At 38.9% G+C, this 17526-nt stretch overlaps 1 protein-coding gene across 1 annotated transcript; it reads left to right on the top strand.

Annotated features, from left to right (window-relative positions):
• Nucleotides 1-6592: 6592 nt before the first annotated feature.
• Nucleotides 6593-10106, top strand: LOC121303863 (forkhead box protein A1-like). The gene is made up of 2 exons (XM_041234705.1): nt 6593-7117; nt 8607-10106. Exons 1-2 carry the CDS (start codon nt 7046-7048, stop codon nt 9816-9818), a joined length of 1284 nt encoding a protein of 427 aa, XP_041090639.1. The 5' UTR covers nt 6593-7045; the 3' UTR covers nt 9819-10106.
• The last annotated feature ends 7420 nt before the right edge of the window (nt 10107-17526 follow it).

Genomic DNA, 17526 nt, shown 5'->3' with positions numbered 1-17526 from the left:
ACCTGGATTGGAGTTACCCTCCTGGACCGGGACTGGTGTACTAGTAGGCAAAGTACTGTGTTGCAATAATAAAGAAGCAATGTGAGGAATGTACCACCAGAGGGAGCAGTGGGTCAGAACGTGGCAGAGGGATTTTGAAGCTGATGTACTGTACGTCGGAGGTGAATGTGTTTTGCTACTGTACATTAATTTGTTGACAATGTCCACGCATGTATTGGAGAGCAAATGCATTTTTTTTAACCCATTCAGTGCCATTGGCCTCATTTGAAGACAGGCTACCTTTTACTAATAATGCATTAAACTCACTAAATACTGCATAAAAATACATCTCAGCCACCAAAAACATTCTGCTAATGGTTTCATAAAAACAGGGTAGTATTTATTTGTATATTCCTTCGTCATTCGTTGTCCTTTTTTGTGTATATACTGTACTATACTAGGAGAAACAGTGACCCCTTTAGTAAGTACAACAATGTCCAAAATAGCAAACAAGCAGTTAACAAAATATCACATTGCAGATTTTCAAGGAACGACTCGAGTGAGGTGCTAACCATTCGAAATGAGAAAGACGGTACTGTCAATGAAGAGGGAAGGCTTGACTTCTCTTGATGTTGCCGATCTGCACCACGAGATGGCGCTGTAGGCTTTGGAAATGATAGCTTTGGAAATGGCACCTGTCAAGGTGTAGAGGCGGTTCACAGTGCGCCCCTTGTGCTGTTTGAAATGAGCCAGCTGTGGCTTTATTTTAGAACAATAAACCAAAAGGATACCGGATAAGGATGTGCAAAAACGGCTGCACACAATATCTGCTATCTTCTCCAAGCTCCATATCAAGGAATGCGGCCCCCCCCCCCCCCCCCCCCCCAGATCCAAGATGCAAACCCCCCGGCATAAAACCGTCTGCCAAATAAATAATAAAATGCAAAAAGCTTAAATAGAAGTAAATTGACAGCCACGTTTGAAAAGGACAAGCAGCCATACACAGCACTGGCAAAAGTATGAGTGTTTGCGTATAAAGAAACTTAGTATGGTTTTACAAATGCGGTGACCCAACGGTTCATATAGGCAAAGCGCATCATCGAAACGCAGCGTTAAATAAAGCGTTTACGCTGAAGCATGCAGTTCAATGAAGAGTCGCGCCTCTGTCCAGCTATTTGTTCTGCAATGAATGCTCGGGTACAGCCAAGCCTCGTCAATAACAACACGAACACAGGCAGAATGAGCTGGAACACTGCCGATCAAGTAAGGGTTGGTTAGCAACACCACGGACTGCCTCCAAGAAACCAGCAGAGAGACAAAGGACTGGGGAGCGGCAGTTAGCTTTGCAGGGAAGGAGGCGGGGCTGGGTTACAGGTGATGGCAGAAGAGAACCTGAGAAATTGAGAGGTCGGTTTCTTTGAGACGAAAAGTCGCAGAACCTTCAATGAAGTCAAATGTACCCTTTCACTGCAACTCGCGTAAACAGAAGGCACCAGGTGACCGCTAGCAAGACACAATTCAATGGAGCCGACCAACGTTAGGTTTTCAGTTGTGATTATGAGTGATATACCTCTGTATTTGCTAGAGCAGATATTTTGAGATTTTGCCCTCACCAGATTCAACAGTGTTTTGCTGCAGACGTGCTCATTCATAAATTATATTAAAAATTAAAAATAAATAATGGAATAAAATCATTATACAAGTAGAGTAAACATCGCCAATGCATACTGTTTATTGACTTCGATAAAGAATTCATTTTTTTTCTATTTGTCTGTGGTCTTTATTCTGCACCTCCCTCCCACACAATTAGAACCGTATTACAATCGTTTAAGAATTGCTTAAAACTGTCAACAAATCACGTGTTCCTTTCATAGTGACTGCGCTTTCAATTCTCGGCTTCCTTTTTTAGCCCCGTCAATTAAATCCATTGTCTTGTCATTATTGAGGTGTTAATTTGAATCTGCACTGGTGTTGGCATGACAAAGGGTCGGGTCTGTTGGAGGATGCTCGGGTGCTGTCGGGATGCGTATTGAAAGGAAAGGAGCAACACCGAGGAAGTGAATTTGGTCTCCAGCAAGTGCCACGCAGTTTGCATCGATGGGACTGCGACGTCATTAACGTTCTGCAGACCCAACAGGATCTCGAGATGTATATGTAATGATGAAGCGTTCTGCACCGACCAGAATGATTTAAAATCTTGATTTAGTTGAATTTGCACAATGGAAACAATTAAATAATAATAATAATAATAATAATAATAATAATAATAATAATAATAATAATAATAATAAAACATAGTCCCAATAGGTTTATGTGCTAAAACGATTACATATAATGTGCCTAATGTCAATGGAATATAAAGATTTGTAAACAGTAATTCATCTCTATTAGAAGTTAATTATTTCACTTGGCTAGAGATTTAGGAAAGCTAATTCAGTTCTGTTGCGTGATTTTAATAAACATGAAGCAAGTTCGTTATATATGTCATTTAATTGTTTATTTAAAATATTGAACTATAGGGAAATCTGTTTCTCGGATCCATATAAGCTATTTGACACATTGAATTGCCTCCTGATTGCACATAAAGCAAATATATATTCTGACCACTATATTTTTGAGTTTTACAGATAAACACAGTTGAAGTCAATATTTTAGAGAGGAAACGTTGGTATCAGACACAGCGAAATACCTATCGTATAATAATATATGTGATTTTTAGCGGTATGCTGCTATCGTGCGTACTTGAAAACCACTGTGCAAACCCGAATGGTTTAGATACAGTATGCCCAATGGGCTATAATGCTCAGTATGTTAATTATATCCGAAAGCTATACCCATTAGCTTAAAGTGCTTACTGCTCGGTTAATTGATGCATGATTGTATTGTAATTAACAGACGGTGGTAGTGCTGTCATTTGAATGACTTCACGGTTTTGTTGCAATTGCGCTCAAATGTCATTCCCAGAAAAGTGCAAAAAAAAAAGAAGTTAATTCTGTAAATAAAAATGGTATTCGTTTGGAAGAAGTTACAGCATCGTCCGGCTAGTGCAATGCATATGTACTTTCAGAAAAGCGGAGGGCTGTGTACTGATTAGTACGTACGTGGCTATTATGCCGTGTCGGGTATTGTGTTGTTCAGCCTTCCTGGCTTGTCATTCTTATTGCTGTCTTTTCGAACGGGTTTCCTTGTTAATCCCATTTGCCAGCGGCACACTGAGCTGCTAAACTGTATAGTCATTAACAATTAACGCGTGTATTGAGATGTTTATTTGGCAGTCTGAGAGGAGGCTAGTCGGGGGGAGAGATGTGTATTCCACCCGTAAAGGGGGAACGGGGTCAAAAACAAAATAGACCATTAAGTAGAAAGTAGCTTATATATCTGCGTTATTATTCCATGTCAAACTATTATGACTTTTGCATTGCACGCTTATATTTAAGGGTTCCCAATGCACGGAAATTGGTAACACAGTTTACCCCGCTATTGTTTGTTAATCTTTGACTTGACACATAATAAACACAGAGGAAGAGAAGTCTGCAGCGTTTGCATAACCCTTTTGGTTTGTGCCAAGAATACAACAGCGCGCATGCAGCAGGTGTAAATATTATCTCAATAATAATAAAAACGTGTGTTGAGTCATTTTGCTGTATGTAAATCAACTGGTAGCTGTTTTTAAACAGGAAACCACGCCTAACTTAATTTGTGTAATGCATCTATATGATAAGCAAAGGATCGATGCTGATCAAGCCAAATATTTGCACTTAACACATTTTGCTGTCCGGACAGAGAAAATGTCAAAAGATATTTGAAGTTTGGCGTTCCTATTTATGTAAGAAGCTGAAGGAGACAGTCTCTTGAAGAGGAAGTTGAGGACAGTCATTGAACAGCAGTCAAAAGGACCAAGATAGACAACCCTGCAAGACTGGGGTTCAAATAAGACAGCTCCTGATTGCATATACCCTAAAATCCATGTGACGTAGTGTCTTTAACAGATGACTCATGGAGACCCTTTAGTTACTTAGATGCACATTTAAAATCCAATATAGTTTGGGTAGAGATGGCTTGTGCTTTTGTTTGAAGATTACATAGCCCCTGAAATTGAATTGTATTCTGGTCACTGTGTGCAGTCGGCAGTTGAAACAGAGCTTCTGTGCCCTATAGTAGGACTTGAGCTCAGCGTTAACGCAGCGTTCTCGACTAGCAAGGGCATTGCCACCGCACCAACCACGTTTACAAACTCTCTTTACAGTGCCAGCAGTGACTCAGTATTGGGATTATAACAGAGCCCTTTGTTTTCAGTGGCTGGTCACAATATCTTCCATCTGTTCAGATAAAAGGGCTGGTGTGGAGCACCGTGTTGTATTATGGAATTAAAAGGCTATTGCCTTCTCTTATCATCTCACGCCAGTGCCTGAGCAAACCATTAAAATGCTGTCAGAGTTGGGAGAGGTGAGGGGGGTGAATTGCCCTTTCTATAACTTTTTTCTTTTAAAAAAGATCCTAATTTTATCCTGAAATGAGTACAACTTTAATATCATCCATAACGCCAGCCTTCATTCCTAGGAGAAGCTCTCTGATGGGTTGGTTACACAAGCGTTTAGTTTTTTTTTTTTTTAAAGGGGTATATTCTAGTAATGTATCCCATTCTACACTATACAGTTGGTTTGAATACTTCGTTTATTCCACTCAAAGCACTCTATTTGTTTCCTAAGTAAATAAAGTGATATTTTGATATATATATATGGTTTTGAAATATTCACATTGAAAATTTCCAGGACAGACAACAGTAAATAAATAAAGTCGAGCCTAATTGCTTTTCAGTATTCACACTTGCAGATCACAGGAGCCCATTCTCACCACTCACAAGGGTCCCTTCACACCTCGACTTTCAGTAACCGACTTCACAGATCAATCATCGTTATATTAAAATGATCGTCTCAAAACAAGAAACAGCGACAATTCGCATTCATCACCTCCACCTATAAGACAAAGGATAATTAAATTAACGACAGCAGAAGACAGACACGCCGAGGGGACAATAGGAAATAAGACTTTATATCACGTGGAGAGACGTGTTTTTTAAATGGGGCAGATTTTCTTCAGTATTTTGCCCAAGTGGGATGACAAGGACAGAGCAAACAAACATTCTAACAAACATTATTATTATTATTATTATTATTATTATTATTATTATTATTATTATTATTATTATTATTATTATTATTATTATTACTTTCCAACTGGTTACAAATTAGTTATGGAAAATTGTATATGGAAGTTGCCATAGCTACTGTGTTTCTATTTTATAGCAAACCATATTTTCTGTAATCTGATAGAGCAACATACCTAATTCCACCGAGTTTATGTCGTTTTAGTATACCATTCGCCTATATGGACATTCGCGTTATAACGTACTAGTGCGGCGAGGGCAACCTGGGAAAGGAGGTGCTTTTGCAAAGTTATCCGGGAAGAATGCACATGAGAGCGCAGCGAGACACTACCTCGTTGCGCGGAGGTCAGTCGATTAATCAGCGTCGTTTGATCCTGTTTCCCACCGCGACGATACAGTGCAGCACAGAGAAGCGTGCGCATAATTTAGGAGACCGGGGTACAATGATAAATGCCTAGAATAACAACAGAACGTTCTACTAAATACGAGTGTTTTTCTGGGTGTCCGGTCTATTTCCTCCTCCCTACATGTTTATTGCGCCGACAATGACAGTTTTCTCGAAATGTGGTTAAAAGGAATAGGGTTGCCATGGAAGGTACCTGCCTGCACAGCCCCCCCCCCCCCACCTCTCCAGAACGACCCTATAGCACTATCCATCAGACACCAGCCTGTATATTTCATCTTTAGATTTCAGCAATGAATCGTAATCCTATTATGTGGATCAATGGACATGTTTGTCCGGGTTAACTTTTCATTCTTCTTCCTCCAGTGTATATATATATTATATATATATATCTATATCTATATATAGATATATATATATAATATATATATATATATATATTAAATTTATGACTCAGGAAGTTCATATATATATATATATATCTATATATCTATATATATATATATATATTATCATCCGTGGCGTCGAGCCTCCTTGTAACGGTTAAAGTCAGGCCTAATTTGCCTTTCCCTCGCGAGAGCGAAACCTTTGTATGTACACAGTGTCACTGACGGACGCGCAAAGGGGCCCGATGCTAGAGATGTCTAAATGCATTGCTCCGGGCGGACCGCAATAAACATGTGACGGCCTTTGAGCTCGATGAAATAATTTATTAAATGTATTACACTTGTTGAACAATAAAATACGCTTTTTTGGTGGGGGGTGGGGGGGGGGGGGGGGGGGGGGGGGGGGGTACACAGTAGTAGTAACTTGACTAATTTTACTACTATGGCGCGCACCTGCTTCCAAAACTGCATTATGAAATGCTGCGCTATTGAAATGGATGTGCTTATTTATAGAACGCCAGGGGGCAAAAGAGACCCTTTCACGAGCTCTTCCTGGCTGGAAGAGGGATATTCAGATGAGACCTGCATGCTGGGCGTGACTGTACCTGAGGTTATAAAGACTCGGGCGTGAGGTCGAGAAGCGATTACATACAAGGGTAGCATAGCCCGGGATATGAGAAGCGACAGCCTGCAATTTACAGGATCCGAAACTGCGAGCGGTGCAGATAAATACATAATAAAAACAAGAAAGACACCAACAGTTGTGGATTTATAACAAGTTTATATACACGGGTTTTTTTCCCCACTCAGGTAAATAGACATTTACCTTTTTTTTTTTTTTTCGGGACTGGAGATTTAACGCACAGAAATACTTTTGTATCATTGGAGAATTTTCTCAAATACTTTTCTAATATTATATTATCTATATCAGTCTGTTTTTAAAAAAAAATCGAATCGTTTTGTGAGCATAAGAAGACAGTCAACACGATTTATTTCATCTTGTTCTCTATTTCGAGGCTTCCACGGTTCCTTGAGTGTAAAGTTTAGACCAAAAGAAGAACTTTTCAAATATATTTATTTGTTTTTCAAGCGAGGAAAACTTCAACTGGAATGTTGAGTTCTGTAAAAATGGAATCCCACGAAATTCCAGAATGGAATTCTTTCTACGCAGAACCGGCAGAGGTGAGTAGAAAATGCCAGGAATCAAGCGAACGGTAACAGAAGCGGTGCAGTGTAATATTTAATCCTACACCCACACACATAGCCGCACAAAACAATCTGCAAATGCATTTTAATAAACTGTATTTGAACCAGTTTAAAAAATGCACGCAAAAGCAATATACAGACAAGTTAATAACGGATATTAACCATATTATATTTGCAATAGTGTTTTTATTAAACCATGAAATGTGTGCACGTATACTTTAGTATACGATAAATCTCACTTTTCCAGCATCACTTGAACACATATTTTACAGCAGATAAACTTTAAACATTTAAATTAATTTGTTCTAAACTACAATATGTAGCAGCTGTATTAATATAGAGCGACCGGAGGAAATCACAGCCCGTTAATATTAATCGCTATTCACCTAAATGATTGCTTGCATAAACAAAGCACTGTGCACCAGTTATTAAAACATATTTAACTTATTAACCAGAACGAATCATACACAAATATAACAGATTTTTCAACATACAGTTCTAGTAAAAATAATATAGCCAACGTGTTTTTTTTTTTTTTTTTTTTTTTTTTTTTTAAGGTACTTTTTCAAATCTGAATAAGTTTCATAAATCATAATTTAACTTAATTTAAAACTGTCGTTGCACAAGACGCTAATATAATTAAATGTACTGCTTTGAATCACTTTAAACTCTAGCAAGATCAGACACAGCCAGTGTATAGGCTACTTTAGCCTACACGACGAATGGGTACAGAGAAATTTTTTTTTTTTTTTTAAATCGGTTTGAATCTTTTTGGCGGTGGAAAACGGACGTTTTCAGATTAGATCAGTCTCATTGGAAACATGGATTCGGCCCAGGATGTCGGAAAAAAAAAGCTTTTTTCGCGTTCCTCCTCGAAAGCAATAAAGAACACAACAGTATTTAAGCTAGGCTACCAAATATAATAATAGCTAACAGAAAGGCATATGACATAACTACACTACAATGCTTGAATTTACAACAGAACGGCTTATAATTGACTATTGTATTTGAGAAAAATGCAGACAGCTGTGGCCAAAAGTTTTGGAACAGCTAGAATTTTAGGATTGAGACATTATTAAAAAAACAAACAAACAAAAAAACTGTATGAACATCATTTAGATATTTTATTTAAATAAATTATACCAAGTTATATATTTTTTTGTCAGTTTTTCGTTAGATATATATGCAAAACTACAAATCGGTATGTAATTCAATGTGTTAACGTTTCATTCGACTTTGTGAAGCAGTTAGGCACCCTTACCACAGCTGTACACTAATAATGTACTGCATCATACTTTTAAAAAAAAATAAAATGGCCATTAATTTACAAATACTGGCTAGGAAATCCCCTTGTGGTGGAAAAAAAAAATTCAGTGTTTTCATTGAGGCAATTTGAATAACGATGATAGGCTTTTTTATCTCCTTTTTCCAGTTTCTAACTGTTTCTGTTTAATCTCTCATTCAGATGTACCCCTCCATCAGTACAATGAGTTCAGGGTTGGGCTCCATGAACAGCTATATCAATTTGAATTCTGTGGGGTCCTCAGCAGGCATGAACATGGCATACCCAAGCAGTGGGATCAACACTAACCCTCTGTCTGGCATGAGCGCCAGCTCCAACCACATGAGCCTTTCCCCGGTGGTGTCCTCCCTCAATCCTAGCACCCTGACCCAGCTTGGTGCTCCGACCTCCTCCCTCAACTCCTACCAAAACATGAGCCAGCCCATGAGCCAGCTCAGCTACCCCTCAACTGGGCTGAACCGGCCCAAGGAGATGAGCAAACCTTACCGCCGCACCCTGACTCACGCCAAGCCGCCGTACTCCTACATCTCCCTGATCACCATGGCGATCCAGCAGTCCAACAGCAAGATGTTGACCCTCAATGAGATCTACCAGTGGATCATGGACCTCTTCCCTTACTACAGGGAGAACCAACAGAGGTGGCAAAACTCCATCCGCCACTCCTTGTCTTTCAACGACTGCTTTGTGAAGGTGGCCAGGTCTCCAGACAAGCCTGGAAAGGGCTCCTATTGGGCCCTGCACCCCAATTCGGGGAACATGTTTGAGAACGGCTGCTACCTCCGGCGCCAGAAGCGCTTCAAGCTTGAGGACAAAGCCAGCAAGAAGAATTCCTCGCTCAAGACTCAAGATGCCAAGGGCCGGGACAGCCTTCATGAGGAACACAGTCCCGACCCGGGCTCAGAAGAGGCAGAGTCAGCCCATTCTGACAACTCCCACCGTGGTTCTTCTCCCGAGGAGCAGCAACAGAGAAGCTTGATCCAGCTGGAATGTCCCCAGCCGCCAGCCCAAGGCTCTCCTTCTCTGTCTGCTTCTGGTTCCAACGCCACCTCGTCCTCCCACCCTCTCCCCCAGCCCATGGGAGGAAACCATCTTCTCCCCAGCTCCATCCCACACCTGGATCTCCAGAACGAACATCTCAAGTCATTGGACCCTCACTACAATTTCAACCACCCCTTCTCCATCACCAACCTCATGTCCTCAGAGCAAAAGATGGACCTCAAGTCCTATCAGGATCAGATGATGGCCTATAACAGCTACTCTTCTTCCTCCCCTATGATGGCCAAGCACAGTTACGAGAGCTCCACCTCATCACCCATGGACACAGGCTCCTATTACCAAACCCTGTACAGCAGATCCGTCCTCAATACCTCATAACAACCCTTAGAAAGGAGGCTTGATGGTTTTTCCTTGGACACAAGATAGGTAGGGAAACCAAAGGGATGGGCTGTGCCAACTGCTGTAGGATGGCTGGACGGGGGTAACGGGTTGCTGCAAAGAGCATTTTGTTGTCGACTCACATGTGTGGACTTGTGTGTGTGTGTTGCACCTTTTTGTTTTGTTCTTAGAGGATTAAATTTACAATTGTTAAATACCCTCCCCCTCCCCCAACCCGAAATAACATCAACCACTTTGGCTAACCCCCCCCCCCCCCCCATCCCCCCCACTTTTCCTTAGTAAATCCAGCCGGGACCCTGAATTTAACTGGTCAACAGACAAAACAGATGAATTCCATTCAAATACACCTATGTTGCTGGACGCCTATGTTGCTGGACTTCATGGGATTAAAAGGAGAAATAATAATAATAATAATTAAATAAAGCATTAGACAGTTTATTCAGGCTTTCTACAGTGTGTCTAGAAGTGTACATATGGTCAAGAGAAAGCTAAGGTTCAGATATTTATGAAGTGAAAAATAATTCTTAATATATCCTGTAGTGTGCCAAGTCGTTCTTAATAAAAAAAAAAAAGATGTTTTATGTTTTAAAGGTTACTGTTCTTTGTTGCTACTGTATTACAGGGATATTGTGACGTGTTACAATCAAATGGATTTGTTCAGCTCTTTTAGATGTGCCTAGCATACTATAATAATTGTCTGTGCCAAAGTGTAGGTCCCTTATATCCTAAACACTGGTTTAGGATACAAGAGAAAGAGACAGACTGAGGGGGAATACTCCCTAGTCTTTTAGAGAACTGAAATCACTTGAATTGAATTTCTCAGACTAGTTTCCTGACAATCATTAGAAAATGCATACTTAAAAAAAACAAAAAACAACAAAAAAAAAACTTTTTAAATGTATCTTTCAAGTTTCAGGTCATTAAAAAAACATTTTAAAAACAAATAATTATATTAAAAAAAACTGTTTATTTAAATATTTTGCTTTAAAGCAGGGAATACGGAGTGTGTTAATATATTGTGTGTCTTTAGTGGTTTTCTTGTTTTGTGGGTTTTCTTATTAAAAAAAAAACATGAAAAGAAACTGCTGATTTTGTGTGTTTATTCAAGGAGGGAGGCTATCAGGAGAAGGCGATTATATTAAATCAATAATTTATTAAGTTGTTATTGATTTTGTAAATCGACTACCTTAACATAAATACAAAAAAAAACTTTTAATAAACCCATAACTCAGCTTTTAAATATTGAATGCCTTTTCTGTTGTTACACATATCAATGCAAAACTTAAATGGGGGTAAACATACGTGTGTTTAGAATGATGGTATTAAATGTAAATGTATTAATTTCGTATTTTTATTTTGTAGAGCCGTCTTCTATATTTAAATATCTCTTTAAAGCTTCACTGCATTAGCCAGTAACATCCATGTGATTTTTTATGGTCCATTTTACTTCCAGTATAGCGATATACGAAGAGAGATAGATATCGCGGGTCTTCTTAGATTTCCGTCCCTGAGGGTATATTGTTGGTGCTTTTCAGATAAGCCTTGCACAGTTGTATATGGGTTTGAGATAAAAAAAAAAAAAAAAAAAAAAAAAAACGGCTTACATAGAAAGAGGTTTTGGTGAAGCACATCATCTGAAGTCTTCAATTCATTCCCTTAGCCCAATATGTATCGATCTATCGGTCTGTCTATATCGATCTATCGCGATGAGGATGATGTATTGCAAGTCCTATATATAGACACACACACACACACACACACACACACACACACACACACACACACACACACACACACACACACACACACACTCTCTTACGGGTTATAGCGCTTGTCAGTTGAGGGGCTTGTTTCACAAACTGTTACAAAGTTCACACACGATGCCAGAGTGAAAAGGAAGTGGAGCTTGAAAACTTTATCTGATAGAAACACGTAGTAAAGTTTGTATTTTGTCACCATAGTTAACGATGCTTCAGGTAATAACAGTTTTTACACTTCCAAATGTGTTCTTTGTAGAAGCCTATAGTTCTCTCGGTCACCCTGGAACGGTTTTTGATGGAATGTGCAGATGTGCAGAAATTAAATACATGAATACCAACTTCATTGGCAGAAAACTGTTTTCGTTGTAAGATCGCTTTATAATAATAATAATAATAATAATAATAATAATAATAATAATAATAATAATAATAATAATACAATGAAGCCTGTCAAATCCAGTCTCTCTAAAGAGATGTTAATTGCTTACACACAGAGTTAAACATTTTCATATCTGAATTAGTGCTATTTAAATGATGGCTATATCACATATTGAAGTAAGGTACGTTGTATTTATTCTGCATTGAACGTGGCTTTTGCGTGTAAAACTACAATATTGGTAGGCTGATATTATAGATATGTATGCATGCATGTGCCTAAGATTTTTAAATAGAAATGCAATCACAAAAATACTTGAAAACGTTTTAAATTAAACATTATAGTTACAGATCAAAGGCACATACTGATGCGACAACACGGAACAAGACGATGGAAGGCCAGTCGTGTAAAAACAAAACAAAACAAAAAAAAACCCGCGCTGTTTATTTGAATGTGATCTTATACTATTGAATTTATTGTACTTTACAACTGCTGTGATCTGTAATGTGATATTCTGCAATGTGATACTTTACACTGTGATTCTGTAACAATTGCGAGTCGCTTCTTCTACTATAGCAACTAATAATTTTGTACACGTTTCAAATAAGTACACGTAATGATTTGGACCAATCAGAATACATAAAACAGCACTTGTTCTAAATAAATGTAAATTAACTACGCATTTTCTACTTAGGGGGGCTCTCTGTCATTCTGCAGTAGTACCTACATAGACACGGGTCATTTCACAGCCACGCAGAATAATTACAAGAGTAGCCAGTTGACTTTGGGATAACATATATATATATTTTTTTAAATTTCAGACACGAAATACGCTTTAAAAAAAAAAAAAAAAAAAAATCAAGAATATTGAAAATTTCAAATCATGCCGGCGAGAGATTTTCTTCTAAGGTAGATCTGCGGAGTGCTGCCGACTCCTTGGGACAGTGTAGACTGTGACAGGGTTCAGTTTGTATTAACAATGTACACAGTTTTTTTTTTTTTTTTTTTTTTTTTTTTATATTTATTTCAGTTCAACACTAAATGGTTGAGTTACCATCCAGGATCCGGGTCTGTCCATCATTCATAAGACTAATGTCAAGTCCACAAACCATCACCAATTTGGCGGGAATGACAGATGTACGGCGACTTTTAATTGGATAAATTATTACACGGGCTATTTTCTTTAAATTCATTGGCTCGCATTTCGTTTCCAGTGATCCGATTGGCCAAATTAGTACGCGCGTAATAATTAGAATTACAACGCGTACTAATGTCAAATCAGGTGGTGTACTTAAGTTTGAAACTTGCAGTAAATAAAGGTGGTTTCTGATAAGGATGACCTTCCACGGACTTGAGGCTCAAGACGCCGGGTACAGACTCTTGAGTTACAGACCAGATGTAAACAGCAGGTACGTCTGGAATTTTCCCCGAGTGAAAACAGCACCCACTTGATAAACCGGTTAGTTAGACAACAGAAACCCAACACAGAGTGCCACTTGAAATTAGGTTAATACCGACACACTGGCTGTGTACCTCTTTACCAACATCCTGTATCCCAAAATAAGAAAACCCGTTTACGTTGTTCACTGTTTGTAGAAGAGTAAAGTGTTTTTTAAACAACGATATTTACATATCAAGATGTTAAACCCAGACAGCGTTTTGTGTACTTAGTTAAGCCGAATTAAAAAAAAGGTGTACAGGTGTCTCCATAGCTTTATGTAACAGGATATAGTTTTATTATTATTTTTTATTATACTGAAATAATAGTGTTTTTGTAAGAGGTTATATTTTTTAAGATTGATACAAAACATACTTAAACTCTTCCAAAAATGCAAAACAATTCCAAAAACTTGATTACAGTCTGTACACTGGAACCCGCTTTTGTGTGCCTCACCAGCTGGCAAAGACCATTGACTTCCCATGTGTCCCTGCACCCTGGTCCATTGAGCTTGCTCACCAATTCACCAGCTGTAGTACAGTATAATGCCCATCTCACAACTGAAGCACTGAACCCCCTCACCCCCTAAGAGAAAGGGTGCTCCCTCTAGTCCAGGGCAGGCTTGAGGCATGGAGACTGAACAGCACCCTCCCTCCGTCCCTCCCTCACCCCCAAAGAGAAAGGGTGCTCCCTCCAGTCCAGGGCAGGCTTGAGGCATGGAGACTGAACTGGACCCTCCCTCCGTCCCTCCCTCCCTCACCACCTAAGAGAAAGGATGCTCCCTCCAGTCCAGGGCAGGCTTGAGGCATGGAGACTGAACAGCACCCTCCCTCCGTCCCTCCCTCACCCCCAAAGAGAAAGGGTGCTCCCTCCAGTCCAGGACAGGCTTGAGGCATGGAGACTGAACTGGACCCTCCCTCCCTCCCTCACCCCCTAAGAGAAAGGGTGCTCCCTTATATATATATATATATATATATATATATATATATATATATATATATATATATATATATATGAAAGCTCTCAGTGCCTTAGAAGCAAGAACACATTGGTTATCCTGCGTGTTAATATTTGCAGTGGAGTTTCCATGCAGTTCCCAGTCACTCCAAATCTCGCTCACAAACCTCCTGTAAAGTTGAAAGCCAGCACGATTCTCCCAGTGTGTCACATTTAATTTCTGTATTTGTTTTTCTTTATATTTCACAGAGAGTATCCACATTCCCCCAGCCGCTACTTAATAGGACTTGAGTAAATATAATAAAGTGTACTTTTGATTGAACGCGCAAGACGACCATGCTTATGCAATTTGGTTTGGGCAAATAACTACAGACTCGAAGTGTGTTTGAATTGTTACATATACCTCATTATTGATTAATTGATTTAGGGAAGTTGGGGTTGAAAGTCTCTTCTCCAGTGTCTACAGAAACAACGGGCTACATTCTCAAAGCTATTTTCTCAAAATTGCATGAGCACAATTTTTGTCTGTTATATCTATATATATATATATATATATATATATATATATATATATATATATTATATATATATATATATATATATATATATATATATTTCACATTTTGTGTGGTGGTGTGTGTAAAAGTATAAAGTGGGTATTGGAGAATGACAGTCAGAGACTCTACCCGTTCTTTTTGCTTCTTGTCAATAATAAAAAGTTCTCATAGATTACTGCTGATTTTTATCTGTCAGATATTCAATTAGGAAGATGGTTGCAGATCTGCAATATCTGTGTTTGCTTCTGCTTTCCTTAATGTAGCTATTAACCAAACAATAAAAACAACAGTGAGGGTGCAGTTATTGAATCCTAACATGGACTGTCTTAGGGTTAGAGGCAGACAGGAGCTCTTTATGACAGTTTCTTGCTTTTTTTTATAAGGTTAAAATGTTTTTTTTTCTTTCAAGAAAAGAATAGGGAGAAACTTTGCACACAAATCAAGCAGGTGTTTTTAATATGGGATAGTATAGAGAGTTTCAGGACAAGCGTGTACTGTAATACAGCTATCTGAAAGGACTGTCAGTTCAAGCACAGCAAGATAACGACTTGGACTTTACTCCCTTGAACGTGGGTGTTGTTAGGTAGCGGCTGATAAACGGAACTGAAAAGAAAGACAGCCAAAAAAAAACTGCCACGAAGCTGATTACATTTCCCAGTAATATAAGGGACCAGGCATTGAAGCAATCTGAGCTGGATCGTTGTGTCAATAAAAGAAAAAATAACGTTGTTAAAACTCGTATTCGCTGTGGCGCTACATCCTGCGTGTCCTCTAAATGAAAGCCTGAACTTGGTGACCAACTAATAAGCGTGTGACCTGACAGGTAAAGGGAGTGTGGTGCCGTACACAGACACTGCAGAGAAAGACTTGACAAAACTACTGCAGTTTAAAAACTCGACGCGGCCACCCACAGTACAATTTTAGACTATTCTAAACTCGGTTTGTGTTTATCACCCTCTTAGATAGTTTGTCAGGCCAAGTTTGTTTGCCTAGTTTAAAGTAGAGACAGCCAGCCAAGCAGGCATGCGTCTTCTGTTGCTTGCAGGAGAAGGCAATAAATGAGGCCATTGGCATATCAATTTCAGCACACAATTCTGCTGCATTTACGATCGTAATTATAACTGACTCCAAGTTGGATTAAAAACTACACTTGTAATTCAACTTGCATATTTATAATGCTGGTGTACAACATTTTATTTCCCCCCCTAAATTAAACACATTTTTCCCTCATTAATTCATTACACTTACCCCCCCCCCCCCCACCTAAGAATAATATAATGGTGGCTGCAGTGCCATCAAAACTGATCAATATATTTATGAAAAAAAAAAAAAACACAATCAATTATCACAATTAGATTTTCTATTTATTTTTCCTAGAAGGAAAGACATAAGAAAATATGAGTGCTGGCAGCGGTCCTGGGATGATCCGCCCGTCTGAAAGAGAATGCGATTTAGGAGACGGAAGACAGTGGATGTCAAGCCCCTTTGTGTTGCCTTTAGGTCTAGTGAAGAGGCTGACACACTTTCCGTCGGGCAATACCACTCACCTGGCCTCCAGATGGGACAGGATTGCTGACACAATCATTGGCCTCTCACCCAACATTTAACCACTTCGCTTCCAGAATCTACACAGCATGTCTGCTTTGCTAAAGACCTGTGCCTTGTATCGGGTTGCTCTGATCCCACAAGGTGACAGATGATGTCTTGAGGGATCAGTCATTGACACATCACACAAGGCAGAGGTGATGACAAATGCAACACAATACACATTTATTTTTTATCTAGCGCACTTCACTCTGTGGCACCCCAGAATACAAAGTTCAAAACTAAAACAAGAGACGTCATATGTACAATACAATCCAGCTGCAACCAGTTATATAAAAGCACGTTAAAAAAAGTGTGTTTTCAGTTTAGACTTCAAAGAATTAAATGTACAAAAAGAGGTCAATTGCACTGAGATCTGGGGATTGTATAATACTTTTTTTTCAGTTTTGTATATTTATATTTATGTATATTTACTTCCTTTGAAACTGGAATGTTAAACAACTTTCTGACCTCAACACAGACTCTAGAACATAAAAAGTCCCACAGACAAAAGGATCTCTGCACTGATAAAAGCACTAGCCGAAATGTCTGGCCACTGGACTTTCCCCTGTAAGTTTGTCCTAAGTTTTCCCTAATCAATTAAGATTGCACAAAAGACTGAACTGATGGCATGGGATTATAGTTTAAAACTGAATCTTTAATTAATTAAATAAATAAATACAATATATTACAATATAATGCAATACAATACAACAGTGATTGGAATGACTCCTATTGCATAGCGCGTTCACTCATTTCAAGTTTTACTACAAGCTTGATTAGCCCAAATGTATAGGTAACAAGCTCAGGTGCGTCTCTTTAAGCTCATAGTAAAACCAGGAATGGATCAAGCTGCTATACAGTGGGGGTCTTATTCCCATCCCTGGTTCAATGCAGTACAATACAATATTGTACAATACAAGACAAGGCACTTCTGTTTTTTTTCTATTGCACTCTCAATCTCAAGCTCACAAACGTAACATTTTGGTGGGACTATACTCTGTTTCATTCTAAG

Source organism: Polyodon spathula, chromosome 35 (assembly GCF_017654505.1).
Source record: "Polyodon spathula isolate WHYD16114869_AA chromosome 35, ASM1765450v1, whole genome shotgun sequence".
NCBI lineage: Eukaryota > Metazoa > Chordata > Actinopteri > Acipenseriformes > Polyodontidae > Polyodon > Polyodon spathula.
The sequence above is the reverse complement of the archived record's forward strand: the minus strand, read 5'-3'. Positions and strand labels throughout refer to the sequence as shown.

Coding starts and splice junctions, on each gene's coding strand:
- LOC121303863 (XM_041234705.1), top strand. CDS start 7,046: ATGTTGAGTTCTGTAAAAATGGAATCCCACGAAATTCCAGAATGGAAT. Junction 7,118..8,606: donor TCTACGCAGAACCGGCAGAG/GTGAGTAGAAAA, acceptor TCTCTCATTCAG/ATGTACCCCTCCATCAGTAC.